At 28.3% G+C, this 12,427-nt stretch overlaps 2 protein-coding genes across 2 annotated transcripts; both read right to left on the reverse strand.

Moving 5' to 3' along the window:
• Positions 1-1,586: 1,586 nt before the first annotated feature.
• On the reverse strand, positions 1,587-4,301 carry LOC123292005. Its single transcript, XM_044872506.1, has 4 exons — positions 4,284-4,301; positions 3,076-3,247; positions 2,410-2,492; positions 1,587-1,841 (listed from the first exon to the last, which is right to left on the reverse strand). Exons 1-4 carry the CDS (start codon positions 4,299-4,301, stop codon positions 1,587-1,589), a joined length of 528 nt encoding a protein of 175 aa, XP_044728441.1.
• A 2,631-nt stretch (positions 4,302-6,932) lies between these two features.
• LOC123299350 (glutathione S-transferase-like) lies at positions 6,933-9,179 on the reverse strand. Its single transcript, XM_044881730.1, has 5 exons — positions 8,969-9,179; positions 8,732-8,899; positions 8,160-8,296; positions 7,898-8,076; positions 6,933-7,608 (listed from the first exon to the last, which is right to left on the reverse strand). The coding sequence occupies exons 1-4, from the start codon at positions 9,117-9,119 to the stop codon at positions 7,909-7,911; spliced, it is 624 nt and encodes a 207-aa protein (XP_044737665.1). The 5' UTR covers positions 9,120-9,179; the 3' UTR covers positions 6,933-7,608; positions 7,898-7,908.
• Between the last annotated feature and the right edge of the window lie 3,248 nt (positions 9,180-12,427).

The raw sequence follows: 12,427 nt of genomic DNA on the forward strand, positions 1-12,427 counted from the left end.
GAATTTTTTTATGTTTATACGAAGTAAGTTCCTATGTAACTACAAATTTTTAAAATAAACCAGGTATTGTGTTTCACATTGTACAAACAAAAAACAATAGATATTTGATTTTAGTTTGTTTTTCAAATGGTTTTTGAAAAATATTTAATAAAACCAGACCTATCGTCTTAATGAAACTTTGAGCTTAAATATTTTACCTCAATGATAGAGTTTATTTTTGTCATGTTTGTTACAAAGTTATTATACAGTAGTAATTTATAATTGACACAATATTTAATTAATTATTATTACGATATTTATTAAACGAAACAAATACGATACAAATACAACCAAAATATCTTGAAAAAAATGCCTTTAAATATTATGTAAAATTAAAAAAATAATAAATATTAATAGATTATGGTTTTGAATGTAGTGGTTATTGGAATAATTAAATTACATTCTTATGTTTTATTTTCAATATATTTGTGCTTTTTAAAAATTAGTGTTTTTTTCATTTTACAAAAACCATATCCTAAGTCTATCTAACTAAATTCAAAATCTTATTTCAGCAAATAGATCGGGTGATTTTAACAGAAAAAACGGAATGGCAGAATACAGTCTGCATTTTTAAATATGTACTTAAAATAGAGAAAGGAGTTTTAAATGTGGAAAGATCGAGCGCAAAGAGTAGATTTTTTATTAAATCAATAGAAAAAAGTTTCGGGCACAAGTCGTTTGTTATTTTGTAAAGAATAACGTGCGAATATAAATAATAATGTGCTAATATATAAATTTGCCTCGATCTGTTACGAGAAAAGAATCAGTTAGGAACATGAGCTATTTTTTAGCCAACTATGCAATGTACAACATCTACAACCACATGAAATTTTTCATTCCGCATTATGATTTGTCTATCAAATAAATGGGACAATTGTAAGATATTATGGTAGCTGACTGGGTATAAATCTTGACATATTGCAGAAAAGTCAAGCAAACATAACTTTGGTCCTATTAAATTATTAAAATGGAAAATGGAGATTATGAAAAAATTTTTCTAATCACTTAAGCTGAAGAATTTTCACTGTACTGACAAAAAAGAAGAAAGAAAAGAAGTTGGTTTTTGAAAATCTTAAGTATGGAAAATATGAACGAATAGAGACGTCATTGCACGATATCGCCATAGAGATTACATATATTTATATAAAGCTCTGTTTTTCAAGAAAGAGACGGGCAAAAATCTTTGAATGCTCTGTTCATAACTTCTTTGTTTTCTAAAAAATTTTAATTTAATTTTCAAATTTTGATATGGTATTAATTCTTCTTTTACATTTTTATGGGTAATGTAGCAAATTCGATAGCAGCCATGTTTTTTTAAGTAGTTTTGTTTAAAGAGTTTAATGCTTCAAGGTTCAATAAAAATGATCTGACAGAAAGAAACATTAAATTAGGGGAAAATATTATTTTAGTGATGGAGCTCTACTGCTCACGAGTTTTTTTTAAATAGTTGTATATTCATAACTTTAATTTTATATTTATTTCCATTTTATTTAATTGGTTTAAATTATCTACATTCAATGGTTGGTCTTAATATTTTGATATTTTTATTAATTATTATTATCATTTTGATATTCGTTATTATATTGATCTTCAGTATTATAATTTTGTTCCTTGGATGCATACTCTTCATCTGTATATTTTCCTGTGATGAAATTGTATGACCGATATAGTTTTCTTTTTAAATTTTGCACATTTCTCAGTTTTTCCTCAATACCATCATCCACAAATTTATGTTGACAAGATTCATTCCCCATTATAACTCTGGGCTTGTATAATGCTGGATCTTCTTTAGGTAAAGTTACCTTAAATTATATATTTTTTGAAATTGAATCAAAATTAAGTATGTGGGGAGTGGGGCAGAATGAATGAAATGAAAATTTCTCCCCTTCACTTCCTGAACCGGAGCTCCGTATCATCTTTGAAATTTATTTTATTGAACTCCTCCAGCTTTTAGTAATAGTCATGTATAAGTGTCTTGACAAAATAATTATTTTATATTTTTTAGTACAAAAAAGCTTGTCAAATAATTTGCCTGGGATCGTATATAAACTGTAGAACACATTTGGAATGGTATTGGTGTTTATTCATAGACATAGAGACTGAACGTTCCCATCCAACTGTACAGAAAATATAAGCATAAATTTATAAGAGAGGGGAAGCTATTGTGCGGCCAGTTGATTTTTCTCTATGTCTATGTTACTTGCTTACAGAAAAGAGACAGGCAGTGGCCGCACGATTGCTTCTCTCTTTCTAGAGAGTGGGCAAATTCTTGAGGATATTGCTTAGTCCATTCTCTATGTCTTTGTGTTCATTATACGATGTATTTGCCGAAAAAAAACCTTCTTAAAAATTTTTTTAAAGCCTTCTTACTCCGTAATTTATAATATATGTTGGATTAATGTAATCTGATTTCATTACACTGGTGTAGTCTGCATTTTCCACTCGAATTTTTTCTATTTTCAAAATATTATCGATTTTCCTAAAATTAAAAGTTAATACTTTTGAATGCAAAGATAAAATTTTTTTTTGTAACAATGCAAGAAAAAAGAAATGAGACCGGTATTTAGCTCGAAAATGTGTCGATGTGCCCTTAGATTTACTTATATTCCATAATAGTGTTATATACAGGGTAGGCCATTTAATTTATACACCTAAATATCTTGTTTTGTAATTAGCCAATCAAAAATGAACAAAACTTGAACAAGTTGCAGAGTTTGATGAGGGACATTATGTTTTGACATCAGATTGGACGTGGTTCTGCGGGTTTCTTTAATAACCAATGGACTATCTTTAAACAGTAAGAGATAGTTCACTTTAAATTTGAAAGTTGATTCTCATAAATAAACGAACAATTTTTGATCAAAACAATTTTTCAAGTGTTTAGATGGAGTCTGGAAATATCTTACCCTGAATAAGTGTAATAATCAATTTTTGGTTTGGTATGTATGATATTTTTATATCTATGCGATTTTAACTCTATTTGTTGAGTCATATCATGTGTTGTTGTAGAAAAATCACGATGGGTTTCTGTATTACCAAAAGTTTTATACTTTGCTTCTCTTATGTTCTCTGGGAAATCTAATTTATAATCGTACGGTAAAGCTTCTTGATAATTGAACCAATTTGCAATTTTAATTTTAGGATTTGTATATCCTAATTTTGCATTTAAAAGTCTTGGTACCTTATTTTCTGGTTTTGGTAAGCCAAACTGTAAAATTTAAAGCAGACTGTGTGTGAAACTCTGAATATGTTTTAAACTTGTTTTTAAAGATTTTGTTACTATTACAATTAAACTAAATTTCTAAAAAGAAAAAATTAATGCATCTTTGAAATTTTCCACAGTTGTTTATTAGCGTGTACACACTTTATAAAAAAAAGTCGACCTCTCAGGGGCGTATTTAACCCCATTTTTTTAGGGTATTTGGGGGCTTTAATCATTTTTTTACATATACAAAAAAACTATGCCAAACAATTTCAAATTGAAAACAAAGACTATCACGTTAGAGATTTCACCTCGCTTCCTCTCACTTATTGCCGCTTTTGTCCACAACTTACAGACTACTAAGTTTTGGTGAGGAACCCTAACTTTTTGAAAATAAAATATGGCCCATGTTATTTGGTGATAATGTATCTATGGGTGAAAGAATTTTTAAAATAGGTCCAGCAGTTTTTGAAAAAAGTAATAAAAAAATCAAATATTTTCGTTTTATATAGTTAGTGTAGATGTAGATTCTTGATTTTAAGAGAATAAACTACTTATTTCTGGGTAATTGAGCAGTTGTAAGCTGTTACACAAAGATTCACTTTTTTTTCTGTTTTAGTCTCTATTTTTTTTCAGATTGACCATTAAATGAGATTTTATGTTAATCTTCTCAGCTAGTGAGAGCACGCAAATGTTAATATTTGCTCATCAGGAAATCGGGAACGCTCTTGATGTTTTCTTCCGATGAGCCGTTTAAAGTAAAACAGGGTATTACCGTAGTAGTTGACAAAATCAGATTGGATCAAAGCTAAGGTCATTTTCATCAAAGCTAAAATAATAAATAAGTGAGATTTATAATTATCGAATATCGAAATATTACAATAACTGTTATAGGTTAGGAGTATGCTTTGTATGCTTGTTATAGCTGAAAGGGATTATCCGCTTTTACCCTAATGTTGCTTTGTATAATGTGTGGATTTTACTACTATGTATTTTGTTTGAATTGTTGAATATTTTGAATAATTATTATGTTTGTAATTACCTGAAATTCTTTAACCATTTTAAAACAATCCAGTCGTTGTTTAATAAATTTAATATAATTGTGTTTCTTTTGATGAGATATGTTATTAATTAATAAAATATTTATAAATTATTATTAAATATGCAGGGCGCATATTTATAATAATATGCAATTTATATTATTAAAAGCTATTTCTAAGTATTTATTGTATAAAATTTGATTTAAAAATCAATATTCAAAACATGCTAACTAGATCGAGAAACCATTAACTTGAAATTATATAGCTTCATTTTGGCGTTCTAAAAGTTGTCTCAAAAGTCTCATAAAATATCGTGTCTCCATCGTAAGTTAGTATTTAAAGTAAAAGCTAAAAAAAATCAGTTTTTCGTTATTATCTCGATGTCTATTGCTCCAATGATGTTAACATCTGTTATAAAAATTGTAGAACATACAATTTGCAACAAATTTTATTGGGATTATTTTTTCATTCCCGAAACTGTTTTTGAGATAGAGGGCGGTGAACGCCATAATTGAAGCTGACCAGGATTGCCAGAAAAATATTCAGCAAAAATATTGACCTATGTTGCTCATTTACGAACTCGACCCCACTTTTTACGTCTTTAATAGGCTATAAAAATTTCAGCTTGATATCTCTTCCTTTTTGAGTTGTCATGCTTACGGACAGACAGACGGACAGACAACCGGAAATGAACTAATTGGGTGATTTTATGAACTCCTATACCAAAATTTTATTGATAGCATAAATATTTTTATGCGTTAAAAACTTGAGACTAAACTTAATATACTAATAATGATATATTTCATATATACATGGTATAAATGTTCCTTATAAAAAATAAACAACTTTTGTTTGAAACATTTTTTCATAAACATCACTTTATTATCACATTACCCTTGAGGGCGCAAATCAGGTGCAAATTATATAGTGTATATTATATGGTAATATCAGTTCTGTGTGGCTATCTACTTACATGACGTAAAAAAAACAAACGATTCCGTAATCAATACTGGCTATACATGGTATTTCAACAATTAACTAAGTCAATTGTTTGTTTCACTTGTTTTTTTAGTCTTCGAGTATTTTGGAGACTTTCTTTTTTTTATGAAGTATGGAGATGTTTTTTTTTAATCTACGATTTAGTAATTGGGGATTGCTAAAAAATTGCTAAAAAGAGTCATGATTTTTAGTAATTGGGTAGTTCATGGGTCATTTCATAATAAATAGAAAAATTGTTTATTTTTATAATAAAACATCTTTTATTTTTTGTTTTAAAATTTATATTGAAGTCAGTTTATAGATAAATATGCAGATTACCTATTATTATTTCTATGAACGTTTGTGTAATTTGAAAAAATTTTCTTAAACATACTATGCAGGATATTTAAATGATTAACTCTGTTAGTTTTTACATTTACTTGTTTTCAATTAGTAATGATTGAGTCGTTTAAAATGACTCGTTTAAGATTTCGTCAGCTCAATTTCTTAGGTCATATTATTAGAAAAAGTGCCTATCTATACGATATTCTTACAGGAAACATTTTTGGATCCTTGGCAAGAGGAAGAAAACGTCATAGTTATCTTAAAATTAAACATGCCAAATATTGACAGTCTTCATCTCGCCGACAGCGATGGGTGGAGAATGCCATGATCACCAACGTTTGTTAGTCAAACATGGTACTTCAATGATACTAATACAGTAGAATCTCGATAAGTTAAAGTCCAAGGGAAACACAAAATATTTTAAGTTATAGAGGTTTTAAGTTATCAAGTGTCTATGTTAAATAAAGGTTAATATAGAGGTATGTACATGTTTCTATGTACCCTAGTTAATATAGAGGTATGTACATGTTTCTATGTAGTTACTGAGAGCCTATACAGAGATTATTTATTTAAGTTATAGAGGTTGCGTCTTTTAAGTTATAGAGGTTTTGGGCTCTGATGGGAAGGGAACATAGTATTTTTTGAAGTAACAGAGGTTTTTATGTTACCGAGGTTTAAGTTATCGAGATTCTACTGTATTAATAAATTATATGATTGTAAATAAACATAATTATTTTATTATTTTATATGATACTTCAAAAACCTTGAAAATGTTAACATATTTTACCATAATAGCTTCATTATATTTTAACATCAAGGTCAATAATATATTTTTATATTCTACAAGAAAATGAATAGCTTATGATAATATTACCGTCATTCTTGGCATAACATGCAACTTTAAAAAAAAGAAAGAAAAAGGATCATCTATCAAGAGTACCATGAAAATTGCGTTTTCCAAATGACCGATTCCATTCACCATCTATTTAAATTATTTTTTATATCTGGATGACCGAGCTTTGCTCGGTTATTCGCCAATAGATGTCAGCAAGAGTCATATTTTTCACTTTAGACTACTCAAACGCCTCCTTTTTGTTATGTTATAATTTGCATTGTATTTCATTAACTACGTTATACACCAATAGATGTCTGATGAATTTTTCATGAAAAGACCGATAAATCGACATTTCTGATAAATGACACCTAGCTAGATCGACTTATCGCCCCAAAAAACCCCTACATACTCATTTTCATGAAAATCGTTGGAGCCATTTCCAAGATCGTTGATATATATATATATACAAGAATTGCTCGTTTAAATATATAAGATAAATTATTACATTATTACTAGCTCGATCTATGAGGAATTATGCAGAATTAGGAATTATTCTTTTTATTTATAGGCAATTTTATTACAGATATGATATACAAATTACATAATGAACAAAATTAAATTAAATTAAAATATTATTTCTCTAATGCTAGCCTGTTTTTTCCTAACCGGTTTTTTAGGAAGATATCGCGTACTCAGGAGTAATCAGCCTAGAGAAATAATATATAACATTTATAATCACATACTTATAAATAGAGTGTTCTATTTTATTCTGCTAAGTTAAACTTTTCTTCAACAAAGCGTTTTCGGCAAAAAAAGATCCGAGCATAAGTTGACAACCTCGGGGAGTGGGGCCTTGATGTAAACAGGATTATTAAGAACATTTTTTTTAAACCTGCATATATTGTTTTTTTGTACAATTTTAATCCTAACTAGTTAGAAGTGAGTGTCTATATCATGTCTATATGTTTTACTGTCTACATTCAGATTAATAATCCATCAGATGTATACATTCTTAAAATAGTAGGGTAAAATGTAGTATACCTAGAGTCTGATGCATCTTGAATGATTTCTTCTCGTAGTTTCCCGGCGAATGGTTTTATTGACTATGAATCTGAGAGTGGAATTTGAATCTCTGGATAGGGTCAGTTGTCCCTACCTGCCCATGCTTGGCGATGCCCATGGTTAAAATAATACTAAACATTTTATTTGAACTAAACATTATATCATTATCTTTCCATAATTTCATTTTTGTATTCGTTATAATAAAAATATTACAATCCTAAAAATCCAACGGAAATCAATACATATATGTATATCTATCCTCACAATAAAGACAATAAAAAAGTTAAAAACAGATTGTTGAGATTTTATTAATAAAATTTTCAATTACAAAAAAAAAAATTAATATAATATGATAATTAATGATCAATGATGGTTTCAGTGTTTTCATAGTGCGTGACGAAAAAATGTTAAAAGTCTGTTTTAGGACGTTTAGCAAGGTATGCCTTGATGGATGGTAATGCTAAAACATTATTTTGAACTTTTTTCAAATTTGGATACTTATCCACAATACTAAATCGCGTTAACATACTAAGATAATCGAGTAACGCAGCAAGATGTACATCTGCCCACGATAACTGAAAATAAATACAAAATTTAGAATTTCAAAACGAAATAAATTAGGAAAATTTTATGAAGGTATACTTATAAAAAAGTTTACCTTTCCATTCGCTAAATAACCACTTTCAGCAAGATCGTTAATTCTTTCTAAATAGAAAGGAATTGTAGTTTTAATTGCCTCTGCATAATTTTTTTCTTTTAATTCTTCATCATCTATCCAATATGTGGGAACCAATTCTAATTTATAGCAAGAGAAATTAATAATTGGGTATCAACATTTACTATTTTTCCAAAGATTATTTTATATTGATTATCAATTTTAAATAGAAAAGTGCTTTTGTGATTTTTTCACTTAACGGACGATTATTTTTCGAGATAGATCGTTTTATTGTCTAGCATAATATAAAATTCAAGTTATACAAACAAAGCTATAGGGCGTTGGCAAAAAATCACAAAAGTACTTTCTTGTTAAAAACTAGTTGAACACAAAAACTAATTTTTAATTAAGTTTATTTTATCTTCCAAATATTGAAAAATAAAACAACCAGAAAAATTGTAAATACTTCTTGACAGTAAAATGGGTATGTCAATTTTTAAGCCACTAATAACTACTAATTAAAAAATTTTAATAATTAATGTCAAAATGAAAAGTAAATAAAATTGTATAATTACTTAATCTATAATCATTCACGGTATCAGCTATTGTATCAATTTGTAGTGCCTCCCAATCATTATCACCGACTAATCCAAATTTCTTTCCTAAATAACGACAAATAGCAAGATGTTGATGGGCTACTTTTCCGTCAACTTCCAATAGAGGCATTTGCCCAAATGGTGTACCTAAAAACATAATGCAGTTTTATAGAATATTTTGAAAATTGATAGTAAAAATTTGCTTGTTTTACATACTTGGTTTTAATTTTTCCCATTGTTCACCGCCTTTTCCTTTTCCGAGAGTAATTCGATTATCCTCAAAATCTTGTCCACCATACGAAAGTAAGAAACGGATTGGTTCACCCAAAGCGGTAATGTTAAAGTATGTTACTTTATAGGAAGACATTTTTGTTAGTCAACTCAGTACAATGTATAAAATTATACTCGGAGATAATTTATGAATAATCACTTATTTATCATAATAAATGCCGGCATAAATATCTACTCAAAATATCTCCCACTCTTTACTTATTTATTATTTAAATAGAGGTGTAACTATTTATGCTGTAATTGTATCTTTTCAGTGGCGTATTAAAATTTTATTTTGAGATTAGCGGCGTTCGAACATTTTATGGATAAAATCCATGGGCATATATGTGTGATTAAAGGATACTTTAATCACACATATATATTAAACGAATTATACCACCGAATTTTAATTCTTTTTGATATTTTTGATGTATTGTGTGCTCAGTTTATGCACAATTCAATATTTAAATAAATATGCTTCAAGTAATTTAAAATAAAAGCTGCTCAGAATTGTCCAATTTACCTGAATATGTAAAAAATATTAAAAAATATCATTTTTTAATGAACTCTGGACAATTTAGGTCGCCTTATGATGAATTCACACTAGAGCGAGGGGGCAACTATATAAATCTCAAACTCTATAAAATTATAATCATTATTAATAAGTAGTTAGCGGATCATAAATTTGGTTCCATTTCATACCATTCATTGCAAAATCTTATTGGAATTTTTTTTGAAACCCACTAATTTTGTAGTTGTTCTTTTCAGCTGCGATGCCAGTTTTTCGCTAGTTATCACTTTTGTGCTTAATTCTGGGACCAGGACTCCATATTCTTAAAACATATTATAGCCAGGTTAATTTTGATCACAAATTTGAAAAGAATGACCCAAATTTAGTAGGATTACATACTTGGTTTATCAAAATTGGATAAAGTTTGGATATGATAGAGCAAAAATTAAATTTTTTGGATTCTGATGACGTCATAAAGTTAAAAAATTCGATTTTTTTGATAACACAGGCAAATGTGCTCTGATATTATTGGAATTTTTTTTGAAACCCACTAATTTTGAGTCGTTCTTTTCAGCTGTGATGCTAGTTTTTCGCTAGTTACCACTTATGTGCGTAATATCGGGATCAGAACTCCACATTCTTGAAATTTTTCAGAGCTATCCATATGAAATTTTTCGTATTTTTCCCACTACGTGCAAAGAGTTGTATTCACAAAACTTTCACTTGGAAGATATTTTTGAAATTTTACAAGTATCTTAAAAACGAAAAATTGGTGATGCTTATCAAATTGGAGAGGAAAATTAAAGCTATCGTGAGGAAAATTAAAGCTACCTTGAGAGAATATCCTTTTTCTATATTCGAAGGTATACGTGAGTCTATTGCTATATCGAAAAAAGATTAATAAAAAAACTAAAAAATTATAACTAAAGACTAAATAGTGTTAAATATTATTGAAGACAAAAAATCTGAATCAAATTTTGATAATTTTACCCAAAATTCAAATTGAGTTTAAAGTACCCCAAAATGCAAGCTACAATCGCTTACCTTCGAACTACATGCAGATAAACAATTTTTGAAGTTGTTGTGGAGTGAAAAATTGTTTATCAATAATTTTGAAGTGTTATGTACGGAGAATTTAAATACGTTTACCTGAAGGCACTACAGAAGCTCTATATACATTACACATTATAGCATACATGCATATGCTCTCAATGACCAAATTAATTTTATGTCCAGGTTTGAACCCTAGACGAACGAGTCAATATTTGTATGCCCCAAAAGTATGCGTAGAACTAAACAATATTATTAAGCTGCGTTAAGAAATATATATGGATATATGGATAATAATTGATACATACGAAATAAGAAATCAATACCTACTCTTATAGGTGGGTTAAGCATACTATTTTACCACCATAGGTCAGAAAGTTAAACGCCCTGACATATGTGATGAAAATTTATATTGCATACGCCATGGTTGAATTAACAAGCTTGAAAACTTCAATGAAATAAGTCCTTGAACTAAGAACCTTCAATTTAAGGCAACATGAAGCTACGAAGGAGACTAGGATAAGGTAGTACTATCGGTAATAGACTTTGAATTCAGAATTTAATGAAACTTGGCATAGTTGTCCATTATTATATCATAATTAACCAGTTAAATTTTTAGGGGCCTTCAGAGAACTGAAAATCTGAACGTCCAGTTTTGTGAAATAAAATAAAATCTGTGATTTCCCATAAGGATCAAATGAGAAAATATCTTTTTTTCAGTTCTCGGAAGGCCCCTAAAAATTTGATTGGTTATATTATGATATAATAATGGACATACTATGCCAAGTTTCATTAAATGCTGAATGCAAAGTCCATTACCGATAGTACTACCTTAAATGATTAACGTAAGTTGCTGAGAACAGAAATTAAATATTATGAATCTTAAATCGACTTTATTTAATTTATTATTGAAACTCTACATTTTATTAATACAATTATTATGTTTTTTTTAAATTTTTAATTATATGCATTATTATTATTTTTTAATATTTAATTATATTCGAATTATTTCCCTCCTGTTTTTTCTTATAGTCTATAGAATATAAATTAGAATCATCGTCAAATTCTTAAAATTTATATTTACTAGGTTCATGTACGGTTCTGGTTGAATAATTTTTAATGACAATTTTAGAAACATTAGTCAGTTTTGATTTTGATACACTAGCACTTCTAGGGTGAAACAATTTTGATTTAGATCCGTAATCTAACATGGATGAAGACATATTGAACACGTTTGATCTATCTTTAAACTTTTTTGAAATTCTTTTTACGATTACAGAGCTTGTTTTCTCCTGCAACAAGTCCTTAGCTGCTTTCTCTTTTATCAATTTCACACCAAAACTTCGTACTAAGCATGCAATCAATGCTTCATAAAATTCCAAAAAAGTCATTTTGTATTCAATATTTAATAATGTCTCTGTAAAAATTAATGGAGATATGATCGATAAACTATCTATAACTTCCAAAATATCAAAAGAACGTGGTAATGTTGTGTTCATTTTGGAACCATTTTCATTTTCGAATAGTTCGTTACATTTTTCATCATCAATAATTCCCCATAAAATATCGTTTCCTATATAACCAAATTAAAAGTATATTATTTATTATACAAAAGAAAACATAATTATATGTAACCTTAAGGTAAATGTAGATACCATATTATGGGATGTTTGGGTACAACGCACTTTGAGGCTGATTATTAAAAAAAAAAAACAACAAATATTTCCACTTTGAAAATTGGTGTTTCATACATAATGATTATACGTTAATTTTCTAGTTACGTCTCCAATTACGTGATAAAATTTTGCTTTGAAACTAATTCCGGGAATAGATGTTCATAATTC

Source organism: Chrysoperla carnea, chromosome 1 (genome assembly GCF_905475395.1).
Source record: "Chrysoperla carnea chromosome 1, inChrCarn1.1, whole genome shotgun sequence".
NCBI lineage: Eukaryota > Metazoa > Arthropoda > Insecta > Neuroptera > Chrysopidae > Chrysoperla > Chrysoperla carnea.

Bases quoted from the DNA above. Each gene is read 5' to 3' on its own strand.
- LOC123292005 (XM_044872506.1), bottom strand. The intron at 2,493-3,075 runs GTAATACAGAAA...TTTTGAAAATAG, and splicing joins AGCAAAGTATAAAACTTTTG to AAAAAATTCGAGTGGAAAAT. The intron at 1,842-2,409 runs GTAAGAAGGCTT...ATATAATTTAAG, and splicing joins CATATATTATAAATTACGGA to GTAACTTTACCTAAAGAAGA.
- LOC123299350 (XM_044881730.1), bottom strand. From the start codon at position 9,119: ATGTCTTCCTATAAAGTAACATACTTTAACATTACCGCTTTGGGTGAA. The intron at 8,297-8,731 runs GTAATTATACAA...GCTATAAATTAG, and splicing joins CGTGAATGATTATAGATTAA to AATTGGTTCCCACATATTGG. The intron at 8,077-8,159 runs GTAAACTTTTTT...ATTTATTTTCAG, and splicing joins GTTATTTAGCGAATGGAAAG to TTATCGTGGGCAGATGTACA.